Here is an 18584-nt window from a genome sequence, read left to right as displayed (position 1 = left end):
TTGGACATGACACTTTTTTTTTACTTCCATGTCAGCATTTTAATGGCTGCACCTGTTTGATTTTACAGCCTGGTGTAAGTAAATGGAGTGAAGCAACATTTCCTGATGTCTAGAAGGAGTAAAGTGATATCATCTTCATTCGGCTTTGTTCTTTTGATATTTTTGCATCAAACTCAGACAGTTTTGGTGTATAATACAACAAAAACTTAAATATGTTTTCCTGTGTGAAAGGGGCTGATATGTCATCACAAGTTGTTTCACCTTAGCTGTGCCCTTTTAAGTTTCCGTGTAACCTTGAGCACAAATGCAAAAGATCCTCCCCATCTGAGTTATCAATAGGCTGTATTATCACTCATCTTCCCTCATCATTTTCCGCACCTTCTCCCTCCCTCCTTTTCTGTCCATCTCCTCCCTCTGCGCCTTTTTACGCACAAAACAAGTCAGAGCGCACACACGGCTGCCGGAGAAAACAGGAGAGACAATAGGCAGTACTTCGGGTCATCATGGTATTTGGATTTTTACCGTAGGCAACATGCTCGGCGCTTTGTGAGGTACAGGTGGATAATCTGCGATCGCGTCTGTTCATTTACTAGTCTAAAGTTTCCCCAGGTTTTAATGTTGCCAACCGAGATTTCAGGAGGAGTGTGTTTCACCTCAAGGTAGGTCTCCGCAACTCAAGAACAGGTTGTCACTGAAGGCAGCCTCGTGATTTCCAAATAACCGTGTTGCTTGAATTGATGTGCATTTCGTGTTCCAGCAGCAGCGCGTGCTTAGATCCAACATTATTAGGGGTCTTTTGACAAATACACGGGATAAAGGATTAAATCCTGATGACCTTGCTGTCTGTTATGTTTTATGATCTTCGATCTTTAATGTATTGGCACAAGCATGTGAAATAGTCCTAAAAGTATGATGCTAAAGGGAACCAGCTGCTTTACAGACTGCAAGCCGCTTTTAGAGTATTATAATAATAATCATTATTATTATTATGTTCGTTTACAGTAGTTTTTAACGTGACTTGAATTCAGCAATCACATCTACAACTCAACTTTGTCTTTTACTTTTGATGGCACGAGGGAAGGTCTGACTTTTCATAGTTTCCAGCTATTTATTACAAACAGCTTGTAAACAAATCTCTGAAAATAGAAAGGCAGTTTGTTGCATTAAACAGAGAGTGGCTTCTTAGCATTAATTTGAATGCAGTTAACATTCAGCTTTAAAGAAAACATTGTTCATCCTTATAAATATGACAGTTTTGCTTTCTTTAATTGTAGCTCCAGGTGACTTGCGGGAAATCCAGAAATCGTTATTACTTCGATATTGATGATCACAACACCGGCTTTTAGCGTCGACGTGTAATTATTGGTGCTTTACACAAGTGTATCATGAATGTATTCAACCCGCAATTAGGAAAAGTGCCAAATCAGATTAGTTGTATTTACATAAGTCATTTGGTGTTATCTAATTACTTCACTTTCTAAGGCAACAATCCATTTTATATTCCCTGTATTTTACAGGTTCACCCCACAGGCCCCTCAAATGTAGAAATCAATAGGGTTCCTTACAATGATCGCAGTAATAAGAACATACACAAATCTAGTGTGTTATTCATTTAAAATATAGACTATCATTATATTATTATACTTTACACAAAACACTAGAATCTGGTGACACCAGTGCTGAGAAACTCCAGCCTGCAGAAAAACATCAAAGAAAGTTTTCGTCAGTGTTTCCACAACTAATTTATTTTTATTTGAATCTTTCGCCATTTTTGCTTGTTTTTTCTGTCCTCTTTCATTTTTGTTTGTTTGAGCAGGTAAATTAGTAGAATGCAAAATGCCGTCCGAAAAGTTTCTCTTTTCGTTATCCGTTTTGATTAAACGGGTCAATTTAAAAAAAAAATACTGTAAAGAATAAAATGGAAACATTGCACATTTTACAATTAACCTGATCATATATATATATAGGTTTAAAATAATTTCAACAAAAAAATTGTAAATTTAAACCAATATAAATCTAAAAGCCAAATATGTATTTTTTTCTTGTCTTACATTTTTTGCATAAGAACTGTTAATTTTTTATTATTTCTTAAAAGAAACCATAAAATGCACGATACATACAAATTGCCTTGCACCATTAGAAGTAGAATATATAATGCAGAAGTTATAGCTTATTGCAAAGTTTGAAATACATTTTGATGCTCGTAAAAAATCCCTTTCAATTAGAATTTTTGTCGGAAGAGAAACATTCTCAAATTCTCTTTTTTATCGTGTTTTTTTCTCCTGCAATTAATAAGCTTGTGCAATCCAGTCTATAGGTGTGTATTTTTGATTCAGTCTGATTTTAAATAATGGTGGCATAGACAGTCCTATTATAAAATAATGAAATAAAAAATAAAAACGTCTCTCTTACCAATCCCCTTATTTTTAGGTTGATTTACTATAGCATGGTTCCACTGATATTTTAGATAGAAATGGTTCATTTTTGTCTCTAGCGATCACACTGAGGGGAGGAGAGAAGGGATGAAAACAGAGGAGAGCCAGCAGTCCTGTCTGCAGCAGCCTCCATCCTCCACGCCTTTCGGTAAGTCCGACAACCGATACACTATACAGTGAGTATAATAATCACAGGATGAACTTTTTGGATTAATTTATCATCTATGAAAATCCTGAAGACCACAAATAAGAATATCAAAGCATTTGATCCTGTCCATTTTGTCCGCGTTTTTAAGATCCTATAGACATTCAGGCCTAAGATTATAATAGAAAAAAAATATTATTTAAAAAAAATAAATAAATAAAATATAATATTGATTCAGTTTTTTTAACAACCAACACAACATTAGACTATTATCGTAATACTGGGCTTACCCTATGAGGAACAAAATGCAACAAAGCCAAGGTTATCATATGTTGTAACATATGACTTATGTTACCCTAACGTAAGAATTAAAATAATAATATAATAAAAGCAAGATCGACTGTTTTTAAATGTAAATAATTCAAGCTGATCGTTCACATAAAGTCGAAATAGGAATGAAATAAACAAATATCCAGATGTTAAATATCCAGATTTTTGATTGAGAAAATTAATATCCAACACCGAGGTTGCCATAAACTTTTGTGCGAAGTATGCGCCTGTCATTTTCCATCCATGCGAAAGAGAACATCGGTTTTTCTATGCCAGATTGCATATACAAACGATTGCATATACACACAGTATACACACGCGTTGGTCGATTGAATAAAACGTGTTTTATTGCCTTATCGATGACCATGATGCAGGGAAATTTAGAAGCATGCTACTTTATACGGCTGGAGTTACACTGTGGAAACTTGGCCAGTATCTTGGCTTTTACCTTCTCTCAATCTCTCTGTTCATGCTTTGATATGTTCCCTTCAGGTCCAGAGTACAGAGGAGGAGAGGTGTGTGCGGGCTGCGAGTCTCCCATCGCCGACCGCTTCCTGCTGCGCGTGAATGAGCGTTCCTGGCACGAGACCTGTGTCAAGTGCGCCGTGTGTTTAAGCGCGCTCACTGGGACTTGTTACAGCCGGGACCGCCTGCTGTACTGCAAGCACGACTATGAAAAGTAAAAACACACACTCACAAACACGCATGCTCACACACAGACATACACACACTGTCAGTTCAAGGATAACACAGCCTACGAATTTAGGTTGGGAAATTCCCTGTGACTAAAACAAGCTTTATCTCGTGCTGAAAATAATTTACATAATCTGCAAAGAAATACAGTTGCATAACAATGGAAAGAATAAAGTTAATTGTACGTTGAAATGTAATTACAATTCTCAATTTGGTCAGAGTAAGTTTACTTATGGAGACTATTTTAAACATTTTAGTTTTGCCTACTCAATCAAACTGAACTGATGTTAGCCAGTCTCCTGTTTCCAAGCTAAACAGGTTTTGAGACTTCAAATTGAGAGGTAATTGTTATATAAGTATAGTGACATACTAATCTTGTAACATTTGCTGATGTGATATTATTGTGTTACTGACACACACACACACACACACACTCACACACACAAGGAGAGAGTGAGAGAGAGAACAGTGAAGTTGAACTTCTGTTTAAAACAGATGAGGAACACGTCTTTCATATTTTACATCTACTGGAAGTCTTTTGTTAGACTTAACAGCATCTATCAATGTGCCAACAAAAGATGTAGTTAAATGTTAATCACTGCAAGAGCACGTGTGATTTTAATTCTGAAAAATTAATGTAGGTGTCAAGAAAGGAGATTATTTAGACTGTACAAATGACCTGCACATAAATCAATCCTCACACTGAACAAATCTGGTTAAATAATATTAATGAAACTTTAACGACTTAGCTTAGAGATGAGGAAGACTTATGAAGTTGAGAAATGAGAGTAGCAAATACAGGCTACATGTTGTACTAATGTTTGGAGAAAAAACTTTACAAATTTCTATAACAGAAATTTGTGTAAAAATACATGGGCCTTTAAATTGAAAATCCACATTCAATCCGAAACATCTATCATTATAGACAATGCTCGATTTGTGTGTCAAACCTATGTGGCTTTACTTATTCTAATTCAAGATACCCAGAGGGTCAGTGTGCTTACAATTTCACATTTTTGGAATTGAGCCACAACCAATATAAGATATGAAAACTGACTGAATGTATGCATTGCACTCCTATCAGAATATATTCTGATGGGAATTTTAGTAGCAGTTTTAATAGTATATTTTTGCTTATTGATCTAGTCTTTTCACAAAGGCAAAGACTATTTCCCTTGTTTTTAAGTTTACAATCTTAAACTGAATAGCAGTGGCAACAGCCCTTGCCACTGCTATTCAGTACCTTGTAGTACAACATCTGGACACACTACAATATATTGCAATGTAAAAGTTCAGAGATTTTTTTTTTTCTTTAATGGCTCACTCCACTGTACATTTTTGTGGCCATTCTACATTTTAACTTTGGCTGCTTTGTGTGTGCTGTGGTCAGTGAGTGTGCCTGCAAAGGAAGCTCCAGGGATGGACAGCTTAAGGACGAGTCTGTAGCTTGTTATCATTGTTATGAAAAGTGTCAGACGGCATCCAGCAGCACAGACTCTCCCACTGTACCTGACATCTGGAGGAGAGTGAGGGAGAGAGAAAGAGAGGGAGAGAGAGGGGGGGGGAGGGAGAGAGAGGGAGAGAGAGAGGGGGGGGGGGGGACTGTGATGAAAGTCCATTGTGTGACGTTTATCTGGAAAAATGAGTGGGAAACTTGGAGGCAGTAGTACCATAACTGAAGAACTGGGCTCATTTTCAGTGATGGAATGAAAAAGTATATTTGCTCTCACTGTGTAATGACTGTAATTGCAGATCCAAATTAATAGTCAGAGGCTCATTCACTATGTTGTTGATTTAGTCCCCTATACATTGCATATGCCCTGTTGCCTTGTTGTGTGAGTCGGTGCCAGACTTGGCACACAGTTATGCCCGTGACCTTCAGTGGATAGGCAACAATGTCTCCTTGTTTTCCCAGCAGTCTGTCCATCAGCGCCTTACTCTACACCCCCACCACCTCCATCTAGAGCAGGTGTGTGATAACCATGTCCAAGAATTTGGAATGTGCATAAGAATTTTAGGGGAATTTGTACAATTATTAGTGGATACCAGGATATGGATTTGAGTATCCATATCCATATCCTGGTACGGATACTCAAATCCTGCTTCAGACAGGAAAATGCACATCATTTCAGTGCTGTCACTGCATGCTGATGAGTTTACTTTGTCAGGAATTGTAAGGAGTTAAATTAACTGAATTCACTGAAAAATATGTGAATGTAATGCATTAATTGAAAAATGGCATTTTGCAAGCAGGCTTGGGTTTTTAATATTGGGATGTCTTCCTTGTGCACTATCTCCGGCTAGTCCAAATATATGTTTTTTAGTCACAAACAGACCAGACCAAACAGTGCATGGTGCATGTGCTTTTTTTAATCATAGTTTTCTTTTAATATATGAAAAAGAAACAAATACAAAATGTATTTGTGGGTAGGCATATGTTTTTAATTAATCTATCTGGTCTTCACGAAAAAGAAAACACACGCAGATTCAAATGAGAAAGGAAATCAAATTTTCAAATGTTACCCATCCTCCACCCTGATTCATGTGGCGTTAACTGCCTCCAAGGCAAAGGTTTGTTCAACATTTGCATGTTTAATGCTTTTGAAGGATACATTGCTTCTGTATTACTGTACACTGATTATCAAAAAGTCAATATAAGGTTTCAAAATATCTGATGATTTTTTTAAACATCTTATTTATTTATTTATTTATGTATTTGGGGTTGCGGGGCAGGTGAACCATAATCATAGTCTGCTCGGTTCTGAGAATGCCTCAGAACACCCTCATTGAATCTTAAGTATGTCACTCTCATTCACATTAAGTATGTGAACATAAATAAGCACATCATTACTATTTATTTAATAAAACAAAAATAAAATAAAATAAAATAAAACTGGAGGTATGCCTTTTTAGTAGTGCCAGTTTTAAGTTTCCTTGGTCTCAATCTGTTATGGAAATGAAGGGATTTAGACACAACTCAAGTGCATCTTGTGGATTTTTCTTGTGGATTTATTTTTGTTTTGAAACCTTGAGAAATTCTCTGGAACTCCATCCTGTTATGGACCAGATGTTCAACATGAGGCACTAGAATAGAGGCACACAAATTTCCTTAAGGTTGTTTTTACGCACAGGCGCAATACATTCCATTTACTGGCACAATGGACAGTTATACAAATCTGGCTAGAAAAAGTTAGGAAGTGATAATTTTATAAAACTTTAAATGGAATTTTTCAATGATGTTACTTTTCTGACAAAATTATTAATAGTACAGCACTCTAGTTGTACTGTATGTTAATATAATTACAATTAAACTAAAAACAGACTTTTTTAAAGCTGTTTAGGCATAATCCTAAAACTGGTTATTATGATTCCTTGTCAAAGTGACAATTATAAAACAAGTGTTCTCTTCTCAATAGTACTGAACCCAAACAGCGCTGAGGGTAGTCTGGCTGTGAGAAGCCTCCAAACTCCCTTGAAAGCCACATAAAGGCAGCTCCAGCTCTGTGAAAAACAGGTCACAAGGGTGGATATTCACTAAACCTTGAGTTTAATGCCTCACGCTGTGGGGTGGAGGGCACAGAGACTACATCTAAGTTTACAAACCCTCTCACCACAGACATAGAGAGGGAGGCCTAGCGGCCACAGCTATAGAATCATCCTCTGCTGACCGAGTAGTTAGACATGAGTCTAACACTAATGACCTGAAAGAGTATCCTCTCAGTGCATTTATGCGAGTGAACGTCTAAGTCTGAGGTTAGAAATCACATCTTTTACCCATTCTCCCTTCTATACCTCCACCCCACCAACCGTTTCGCTCCCTATCTCTCTATCGGTTACCTCGTTCATCACTGTCTGCTTTGTAATAATATTTCTCTATTCCAAACCTCATTTCCTTCTTGTTGAGATTGATAGCAGCGATGACACCAAACAGTTTATCTCCCCGTTTATCCCTTGTTTTCTCTTAATCACCCCCCCCTCCTCCAGTGCTCCTTTGTCTCTCAGGAAGGGAATAGGAGGAGGTGGCAGGGTGGCTGATTGGGTACAGTGCTAATTGCCCAGCTCTGGCTGTCCTGGGTTGACAGGTCTGATACTGGGCTGCAGGGAAATACTATTACAGATAATTATGCAATGATATGTCAGTGGAAATACAAACCCTTATTCCTATAAGCCTAAAATGAGTCACTATTGACGTAAAAGAAAAAAAAACATTGACCATTTTAAAACATGTCAACCACAACAGAGTTTGATATTTTGGACTTATTTGGCTATAACTATGAAATCCCTTTGACAAAGGAGAAGACAAAATAATTTGTCTTTGTAGAAACCAAACCATGACAGCGTGAGGGTGGAGGCAGAAATCTGAGCAATTTTAGGTTAAATAACTGGAAATTTCAGCTCAGAGAGAGTAAGGTTTATAGCTCATTGTTGGTGAAGGCAAATGTAGCTTTTCTGCTCTGGCTGTACATCATATACACATGCAATGCTCAAAAGTTGAAGTACTTCTCTCTCACCTAAGAGTCTTATATTAGCTACACCTGCAGCTCAACAGATGATGGTTGGAGGCTTGCCAGATGAGAATAAAGTGCGGATGGATGGGTTTTTGAGCTTTGATGGTGTGCTGTTGAAAAACAGTCTGATTTGATGGCATAAATGAAAGAGCATCAGGGAGAACTGTCACTGATGGAGAAAGGGTTCAAAATGGGTTAAAGAAGGAAAGGACAAGGTGTGGGAGAGTTTTAAGGACAGAACGGCTTCAGGCCAGGGCAAATTTTTGTCTGCGTATGTGTGTAGATGGTGATGGTGGTGGTGGTGAGGGGGTGATATTGCCACTGTTTTTGCATAATGTGAGATGAGACCCCATCATCTTTCCTCCCCCACAACAATTTTATAACAGACAGCTAATAAATGTTTCATGGCAGAACAAGCTGCTCGCCTCAGCTTTATTAAATCTGAGATAATAAAAGCAGAGAGGGAGAGGAAAAAAGAGAGTGCGAATAGGGGGTCGCACCAGAGAGGGAGAGATAGGGAGATCGGCGTAGACTTCTCGCAAATCGACCGGCTGTATCTCCTGTTTCTGGGGCAACGGGTCCCGCTGTCCCCCGCCACCCCCTCCCCGCTGCTTCCCGCTCCGCCAGAGACAGACAGGAAATGAGAAACGGGCAGACAGGATATTGCGTTCTGGTGGCCTGGGGATTAACTGTTTTATCTAAACTAACACACACCCACTCACTCACACACAAACACACATCTATATCCTGACACATAGCATTCATTCTTGGTAGCATCAGGTGTAACTCACAGCCACACACCCAGAGACACATATCATGCATGCAGAGACCATGCACATCGTGCAGGTATTTGGTTGTTACTTTACACAGGAAAAGTCTTGAATATTATATACATCAGTGCTGCTCTCATGTAGAGCTGGTCATTACCAAGATTTACTGCAAGAGTCACAACATGTAACTTTATAACTGTGGGACTGCCTCAGTGTGCACAAATACCTCTAAAGATCTATTCTATGTACTGTTGGCCCTTGTGTCCGTTGGATAGCAAGTATTATATACATGTTACACATTTTTAGAGCATGCATTGACCTTGTTACTGCACTGATGCATGGATGGACGTGGTGCACAGATGCAGCATCTGTCACCGTTTTATTGATGTTTGTACCCAGGCACCTTATCTATGTTTACACTAACTGTGCATATTTGTGTTTATGTGTGCATGCGGCTGTATATATAGCCGTGTGTTTGTATGCATGACTTTACTATATATATCTATATCTATATCTATAGATATAGATATATATATATATCTTTAAACCTGTGTATTTCTCTATGAGAGTGTGAGTGAGTGGTGGCAGGGTAGCAAGTATCGTGGGGAATGCTGGGAGATTTTAATAACACAGAAGCAGTGCAGGGAGATTTAATAAAAGGAGATGATGTGATTACTGAACCCTGGCTCTGAGCCATTTTGCTTCACAGAGCAATATCCGCCAAAAGTGCACACACACAATTCCACACACACAGACACACACACACAAACGCACACACTCCACACACATCTAAGAAATTGATACTAAACAGAATACAACTTAAAACTAAGATTGATGCATATCATTTGTACTTTTTGCATCTGTAACGTGAATCTTCTATTATACCTTCATTGTCGCACACTACGGTCACATATGTGGGAATCACAAGCTAGGACATCTAAACCTCTGCTTATCACACCTTGTGAGAAAGAGATCCATCTTAAACTATAGGTCAAAAATCAAAATGAGTGACAATGGTGGTGGATCCTTGGTGGTGAAAGTTAAATTTATCTAAGTTAGGTTCTTTTGGTCTTGGTGACCAAAAGACCAAAGCTTAGTGCAATAAGAGAAACTCCTTAAAAAGAGAGTTAGTATAACCAAACCTGTACCTGTATAAATATTCATCAGTTATGAAAGCAAGTGCAACAACTGCAGTTGCTCTGAGACACATACATATTTATGGAATGATTGTATTGCAGACCAGACAATGTCATGCTTGTCACAGCTCTCAGGCAAAACAATGCCACATGACACAGCTTAGGGAGGTGATGAAGATTGTGTTGTGATGTTTGTATGCCTAGGCTCTGCAATAAACAAAAGGGAAAGACCTGATTATACCAATACTTACAATACAGCACCTTTTTCTGCCTCTCTACACTTGATCTCGTAATCAGTGAGCTTGTAATTAGCCATGCCCCGTAACCCCTCCAAAATCCATGGCATTGAGCATAAAGTTGCCTAGAGCCAGTCTTTATAATGTTTTGTACATCCCAAGCTCTAAAGGTTGATCATTACCTTCAGCCTCCTGTGAGCACTTGCAACTCTATTCTACGCATTCGCGCATATATCATATTATTACTTCATTAAAGTAAAGCTGTCTAAATCCAAAGCAAAGAGGTTTTTTTAAACTATCTATTCGCTTAGCTTTCAGCACAGCTGTTCCTTAATATACATCAGCTGTCTGACTTCTAGTTTTCACTTTTTTGAATTGTACACATTAAAAAGTTAAAACAAAATTAAGAACATAAATAACTATGTAACACCCAACATACCAGAAAAAATATAGATATTAACCCATACCATAGAGACTTATTATTTTTAATAATTTAAAATAAAGAACTCAAGATGAATTTGACAAATTTACTCAAGCACTGGAACCTGGGCTGCATGTGTGGCCATGTTTGACTAGAATGTATAAATCCTGTAAAGTTAAATTCACCTTAATCGTATGATTGCTCTTTATCCGTCATGCCCGTAGTGATTTTTTGGAAGCTGCACCCTGGTCAGGCCCATGTGTGAATGATACTTCTATTAGAGGGATTATGCTGATCTACTTACAGACCCCCCTCTGTGGCAGTTGCCCCAAGTTTCCTTTATTTGCCATGTTGAGTAAATTCCTACCGTGCTGTGTACACCCCTGATTAGGGAGTGTGGGACTTAACCACCAACCTCATCAATCTTGTGTCAAGCAACCCTGACGATTCTGTTTTGTTGTTTTTTGTTCCCAATGAAAGGACGTATTTGAAATGCTGAGAGTGAGGCTGTGCAGAGCGGTGTGATGATTGCGCCCTTTTGTAGCATGCATGTTCTGTACCACATGTTATGATTGACATGTGCGTTATTGCAGGAATTTTACAGTGGAAGCATCTTTCTAAAATGCAATGTAATGTTACTGTGACTAAGTAATTTAAGCAACATTTAGTCAAACACAAGGTCCTATCATAATAGTCTTTGTATGGTTGCTTATAGGAGTATTGTGTTTGCTTTATGATGTTAAGTTAGCGACACTGTCATTTGGGGATATTTGGGGAGCGTTTGGCAGATGGATTGAGAAAGATTAGCTGTAGCAGCTGCGTTTGGGACAGAATCACAGATTAGGAGCTCTAATGTGCAGACCTGGCTCCTTCTTTACTCTCCAGATTTGGGCAGCAACACCTTCCTATCACTCAGTCAGGGAGCGTCAACACTTCAGTCTTCATCCCTTCTTCCCCCCATTCCCTCCCTTCCCATCCTCCCTCCTTTCTTAACAGGGTTTGTGTTCCATTGTGCTGCTATTTCTGTATACATCAACCTTTATCTGTTTCACACCCATGTTCAGGCTTCCTCATAACTTTTCCCACTGAAGAATTGTAATGGCGATCAAGAATATTTCCTAATCATAGATGTGTTGCACCACTGCTTTGATGATATGGTGAATGTGAGTAACTATCCAAATATATATATACTGATACTCGGTGGGTGAGTGTGTGCAAATATGGTGATGGTGTGTGTGTGTGTGTGTGTGCGTGTGTGTGTGTGTGTGTGTGTGTGTGTGTGTGTGTGTGTGTGTGTGTGTGTGTGTGTGTGTGTGTGCATAAGTGAGAGGAGAGAGATTAACCCCATGCTATCCCCAATCCCTGGTTATGAGTTTACAGCGTCTGTCTGGCCATCTCACTGTTTAAACAACAATCTAATTAATCCTGTCTTTATTAGTTTCAGTGAACTGGGGAGGCAGGCTGGGAGGGCATGAGGGAGAACTGGGAATGCTGGCAGAAAGTACTGAATACTGAGGAGGGAAGGGGAGGAAACCAAGTGCAAGAGCAGGGATTTGAGAGGAATTTAATGGCATAGATTTGGGCCCTGTGAATAGAAATAGGGATGTGCAAGAGATTGTCATGTGGGAGAGAAAGTTAGGGGTTGTAACATAGCACAGGAGGAGAGATGGGGGGACAAAAGAAGGAAAGTGGTCATGGGGAAAAGTAATAGACCTGAGAAAGACTGTTTTAAGCTTTATTCACTGAGTTAAATACATAAATTGTGGGCAATATATGGACAGAGTGGAGTTCACTTCACCAAGGAAATCTTAACATTTAAGGATTTAAATGGGGAAAAACTCTCCACAGACATCTTTTTAAGAAGCTAACTACTGCCCCCTACTGTGAGAATGTTAAAAATAAAAAACAATGTAATAATACAGACTACTGTAACCCATCTAACAGATGTTCACCTTGTTGCACTGTGAATTGGGTAATGCTTATAGGACCTTTAATTAAGAGACTATGCTAATCTCCAGAATCATTGGCGCTAAGGGTAAATGTGTCAGAGCTTCTTGTTTGTGCTGCCATCTTTAATTAATTTACTTCTTATTCTAAGCTGCTAGACTGTTATCATGCCATGTTTCACAGTTTATGGATGTATCCATGAAAATATAAGCCCACGTGTGTATGTTTCTGTGCCCCTCCAGGCTTTTTGTAAGAAAGTGCAGTGCCTGCTTGCAAGTCATTGGACGTTCTGAGCTGATAATGCGTGTGCTAGGCCAGGTATACCACCTGGGCTGCTTCAGCTGCTGTGAGTGTGAACGTCGGCTGCAGAGAGGTGATGAGTTTGTGCTGAAAGAAGGCCAGCTGCTCTGCCGCATGGACTATGAAAAGGAGAGGGAAATGCTGGCTGCCATCAGCCCTACACCAACTGAATCAGGTAAAGCAGGTTTCTTCGGAGGATACATAATAAAGGTCAAAATTACTTTTCTTGGGGAAATAATCTTTCTTTTTACACTCATGCCTTTAGTCAAAATCAATCATTTTCATCCCCTTTAAATCAGTAAACAGTATTTGAAAGAAAAACCTTAATATTTAAGACAAAAGCAGTTTCACGAAAATAACAAAAAAGAAAAAAGTTTCAAGCTTCTTCCTTTTTAAAAATTTTAAATGAAGGCGCGATTATTGAATTTCAAATAGTGAGGATAGTTTTCAGCAGTATGTTGAAAGTAATTTAAGCAGTACCATTTTCTTCCATGAGAACGAACAAACTGTTACTGTAAACTACATGGAAAATATTTGTTTCAAATGTCACTGTTTGCAGAGCATTGTTCTGATTGTGCTATTGTTTACTTAACTTGCTCAGTAAAAAGTGAGGATGAGGATGGTGGAGGAGGCTCCGGAGGAGGGAAAGGTGGTGATGAAGGCAAGGAGCACAAGCGTTCAAAACGTCCACGCACTATCTTGACCACACAGCAGCGGCGTGCTTTCAAGGCCTCCTTTGAAGTGTCAGCCAAACCATGCCGTAAGGTGGGTTGTTGGTCTTGTCAGTATGCCACAAGATACTCCTGGTCATGCTTTCCAAACTTCATTTTTCAAGGGTATGGCTGCTGTGTTTGGCACTGTGAAGTTAAGATTTTTAAAACAATTAAAAACTCTATCCTCTAGGTGAGAGAGACACTGGCTGCAGAGACTGGGCTGACAGTGCGTGTTGTTCAGGTGTGGTTTCAAAACCAGAGAGCCAAGGTAAGACTTTATAGTTTTCCTAAAGGCATGCTCACAAAAGCACAAAGAGAAAATTTGTACACCGTGTGCTTTTGTGCATCAGATGAAAAAGTTAGCTCGCCGACAGCAACAGCAGCAGCAGCAGCAGCAGGAACAAGAGCAGCTGGGAGGCACCAGGAGGGGACCGAGCAGAGGGGGCCGCCAAAGCAATGATGACAGCGAGGGTAAGAGCTTTGAGTACCAGTACAAGATCAAGAAGGAAAGAAAAAAAGATGGAAAGAAAGACTGGTATGGTTAAAGTTTTGGGCGTTTTGAATCTTTATATAGATGGATCTAGTACCCATGGCATGGATGGGATGCTGGGATATCCATCTCTGCCACGTCAGCAGCTCCTTGCTCTGGACCCCAACATTTATGGTGGAGAGCCATTTCGACATGGGCTTACACCACCTCAACTGAATAGCGAGCAGCTCCACTCCTATGGTATGACAGAAAGACAAAGATAAAAGTTACAAAAAAAAAAAAAATTTGCTTTTACTTTTTTTTTTTCTTGCTCTCACTAAAAACTCTTTCACTTCAGCTGTCCACACTCTCCTTCCTTTTGACTGCAGACTCAGAAACAGTGTTCCATGACCTGGACAGCGATGGAAGCCTTGGTCACCTTGGCGACTGCCTCTTAGCAACAGGGGAGGGCGGTCTCCTGGCAGGGCGAGTGGGAAATCCCATCGACCGTCTGTACTCCATGCAGAACTCTTATTTCACCTCCTGACCCTTATAAACTGTCACTCTTTCCCCTCCTGTTTCACCTTTCACCTCAGAGATGCAGCTAATGGAGTCTGTCCATCAACATGCCTGTGGGACCATTCTCCATGAAACACCCTACAGCCAAACACACTTACGAGCTTTTATCACAGGCTAACATCAATTAGACATAGTTAGTCATAATATCAATTTGCAGCAGATTAACATAGTGATCCCACATCTTTCCCAGATAAGAATCACATGCTGGAAATACAGACACTGTAAATGTCCAAGATAAAGGACCTCAGTTTACTCTGTTGTATTTATGTAATGTTTAATGAAAAATGCTTCATGGCACTTTCCAACAAAAAAAAATGAAGACACTTATACCTATCAATATGTATATCACGAATTACAGATGATAATTGGTTGCTGAAAGTGAATTCATCAATCAAATCACATATAATTAGCAGTCTTGGCAGGTCTGATGGGCAGCTGAGGGTTTAAATTAAATTAGTATATTGCATTACTTTTTGTTTTGTTTTGCCAGGACTAGAGTAGTTATTGTGTGAATGACTGCAGCGTATACAGCACTGTATATGGATTGGAGTACACTTTTGCTCTCAGGTTAGTGTGTATGTTTGTGGAACCTGAGCCACAACTCAGGATATTGTGCTGGATAGGATGACAATTTAACTTGCCCAATGACTTGAAGGACAGAGATTGCAAAGAAATTCTGTGAAAAATTATTTCAAACTATATCCTTGGTTTTTCATACTGCATGACTGGTAAAATATGGACCAAAAAAAGTGTTTTTTTTTAGTATTTAGCTATAAACTCTACAGGGTCATTTGAGGAGCCTTATGCGGAAACAGGGTTGTTTAAGTGGTTATCGTTTTAGTTTTCCTTTCTCTTTTATAATATGATCACTCAAAAACAGTGCAGTAAATTTCAACTCTTTGGTATATAATTCCCCAAATGAAGGATACTGGGTACATGAAGGTACTCCAAATGTAAATGTGTGTATGACTGTGTTATAATTAACTGTTGTAGTCACAAACTGTAATAATTTCCTTCTCAGAAAGTCACATTAGGTAGGTATTTCGTATCTTCTTATGTGATAATCAGCAAATATTTAAACTGTAGCATGATATTTATGTGCCACAAGTAGGTATGAAGAAATAGCCTCCAAATTCAAGTGTTGCAGAAGGCATCAGGATCAGAATCATAAAGTGGTGCAGAATAAAATAGGATTAGGGTGAAACTCTTTTCATTTAGAAGCCAGTAATTGGCTACAGCCTGTGACATTCCTTCCTGACATTATGTTTGACTCTGATAACTGACTCATGGTGTTTTTAAAGTGATAATATTGTGAATGTAACTTATTTGTGCAGTAGATGAGTTCTTATCTTACTTTTTTGATCAGTGACTGCCAGGTGATGTGCTTTGAATGTAATGTTGCCGTATCTTCAATACAATCTGCGGTTTCGTCTTTGAACAACACTTGGCTTCTTTGTCCTAAATACAATAAATGATGACGCATTTATCACTTGCTCAAATGGTATGAAACAAAGATGCACTTTAAAAGCAAGGAATCAGTTTCCTCTCAGTCTTTCCACTCAAAACTTTAATAACTCAACCAGAAAATGTCTGTTCTGCTTAGTGGTCACAGGGTTCATAACTCAACATCCTCCCTCTGTCTCTTTCAGTAGTCCCACTGATTAGAGCTGGACAGCCCTCTCCTTTCTTCCCAGACTCCCTATTGCTCAGTCACTGAGTAGCCAGGATAGTTTGTGTGGGAGCAATACATTCCAGTTTAATATTTGACTGACTCAGACCTGAAGAGGGCAAGGGTGGGAGGAATAGGCACAAGAAACAGAAACAATAAGAGGATGACAACATCAGAAGAGTATTAGAAGTCTAAGGTCATTTTTTTAATGAAACTGTTCAATAAATCAGTACACACCTGACTTTCTCACATTCAGAGACATAAATCTTATTTTTAAGTCATAAAACTTACATGAGAAATTAGGGAATGACACAGCAATTAAATACTTCATGCAATCATGTAACCCACAGTACTAACACAAATCTAAATAAATACAGTGTTGTTAAAAAGTATTTGCCCACTTCCTGATGTTGTCTTTTTTTTTTTGCACAATTGTCACAATTACATGTTTCAGACTATCAAACAAATTTAAGACAATAATCCAATAAAGAATAAAATACACTTTGTAAATTATTTAAATTATTTAAGGGGGAAAAAGCTATCCAAACTCATGAAAAAGAAACATGAAAAAGTAATTCCTAACATCATAAAATAAACACACTATTTCAGAAGAAGAACATCCTACCAACAGTCATCCATGGTGGTGGTAGTGTGATGTTTTAGGGCTGCTTTGCTGCTTCAACACCTGAACGACTTGACTGATGGAAGTGTCATCAAGTGCACATCAAATTTGTCTGACTCCATTACCCAAGAACCTAATCAAGCGCATTTGGTTTATGCAGGAGGACAGTGACCCCAAGCACACAAGCAAGTGTGACCTTGCAAAAAACAAACAAAACAAAATGAAGATTTGGAGTGGCCTAGTCAATAAGGTGCTTTGGCATGACCTTAAAGCAGGTCATTCATCCTTGAAAACCCTGCAGCTCGGCTGAATTAAAATGAAAGACTTATTGCCAGTCATTGCAAACCCTTGATTGCAATTCTTGCTGCCAAAGGTAGCACAATCAGTTATTACATTTAGGCTTTTCAGCTAGGGTTAGGTAGGTTTAAATGATGATTTAACAAAATAAATGATCATTTAAAAACTGCATTTTGCATTTACTCAGGTTATCTTTGTCTAATATTAAAATGATGATGATGGTCTGAAACATGTAAATGTGATAAATATGCAAAAAATAATAATTAGGAAGTAGGAATTGGGAAGTATTGTATTCTATCAGCCACTGTACATACATGTCTGGAATACATTTGAAACCAGCCCACCTGGTGGCAGTGGTGTAGATACAGGTGTTTTCTGGTAATGGAGGACATCTTGTGCTAAGATGGTTGAGATACTGGATTTGTAGCTGGAAAAAATAAAAACAATCGTTTGGTATGTTGGCAACTAAAGCTCATGTAATATTATTATTATTTTTGCAAACATGAGTGTCTTCAAAATCTGTTTTGTATTATGATGCATGAAAAACCAGCATGCACAAGCTATTTCCATAAAAAACACACTGTGAAAAACGTACCCACTCCACTGAGGTCGACTGTCTCTGCACAGCCCAGAAAGCGAGCCACATGTGGCGAGCAGGAGACAGGTTGTCCCTGATGTTCTCTCAGGCAGCGCTCAAACTCCACAAACTCATTGTAACACTCCTGCCTGATCTTCTGGATGACTGGGCTTAACATAGTTAGGGGTTAGATTAAAATATGCCTGGAAAATATTTACAGCAGGATGCCAGAATCACTCGAGTAGGAATGATAGAACAAATAAATTGACTTACTGTGATGATGTACATTGTGCAACATTCATCTTCAGCTCGTGACACTTCTGCTGCCATGTTGATGGATTGGAGGCTACACATAACCCATACGCTTCCATTTCTTTACGGCAGTACTTTGCAGTTATATCCATAGCAGCCTGCCTGAAAGGTGACAGATTTATTTAAACCAGTGCGTGAGAACGATAAGAACTATCACTCCTGTGTGCAGTAAATTCAACACGATAAAGTACTTTTCTGGAGGATGCAGAAAATACTTGTAATTACAGTTACATTTGATTCTGTATCTAGGAAATACAACGTGTATATTGTGTAACTGATTATTTAAAATTCTTACATGTTGCTGTTTTACGGTGTTTGAAACGAGGACGCTAATCAGCCAAGGTTACACCACCACTACTTCTGCATGTGGAACCATGCCTGGACAGGAACACCAATGTTTCTATAATCTTATTGGTTCAGGATTG

The 18584-nt window shown here is 38.8% G+C and overlaps 2 protein-coding genes across 5 annotated transcripts; one reads left to right on the top strand and one right to left on the bottom strand.

The window, feature by feature from the left end:
* Positions 1-228: 228 nt before the first annotated feature.
* Positions 229-16125, top strand: lmx1al (LIM homeobox transcription factor 1, alpha-like). 2 transcript variants are annotated; one of them, XM_084925699.1, is made up of 9 exons: positions 229-659; positions 2495-2583; positions 3403-3589; positions 12864-13096; positions 13523-13686; positions 13825-13902; positions 13985-14105; positions 14209-14364; positions 14493-16125. In XM_084925699.1, exons 1-9 carry the CDS (start codon positions 616-618, stop codon positions 14648-14650), a joined length of 1230 nt encoding a protein of 409 aa, XP_084781825.1. In that variant the 5' UTR covers positions 229-615; the 3' UTR covers positions 14651-16125. The 2 variants fall into 2 exon arrangements, with proteins under 2 accessions (XP_084781825.1, XP_084781824.1); XM_084925698.1 differs by having other exon boundaries at positions 14182-14364.
* chchd5 (coiled-coil-helix-coiled-coil-helix domain containing 5) lies at positions 12396-18543 on the bottom strand. 3 transcript variants are annotated; one of them, XR_014800040.1, is made up of 5 exons: positions 18455-18543; positions 18121-18261; positions 17866-18017; positions 17615-17697; positions 12396-16460 (listed from the first exon to the last, which is right to left on the bottom strand). XR_014800040.1 is itself a non-coding variant. In XM_084925706.1 (4 exons), coding segments are annotated over exons 1-4 (324 nt in total). In that variant the 5' UTR covers positions 18457-18543; the 3' UTR covers positions 16535-17668. The 3 variants fall into 3 exon arrangements, 1 of the variants encoding a protein (XP_084781832.1); XR_014800039.1 differs by having other exon boundaries at positions 12396-14359; XM_084925706.1 differs by lacking the exon at positions 12396-16460 and having other exon boundaries at positions 16535-17697.
* Between the last annotated feature and the right edge of the window lie 41 nt (positions 18544-18584).

This window comes from Perissodus microlepis, chromosome 4 (genome assembly GCF_051167445.1).
Source record: "Perissodus microlepis isolate ML-2025 ecotype Zambia chromosome 4, ASM5116744v1, whole genome shotgun sequence".
Classification (NCBI taxonomy): Eukaryota; Metazoa; Chordata; class Actinopteri; order Cichliformes; family Cichlidae; genus Perissodus; species Perissodus microlepis.
Note: the sequence above shows the minus strand (reverse complement) of the source record. Positions and strands in the feature narration are given on the sequence as shown.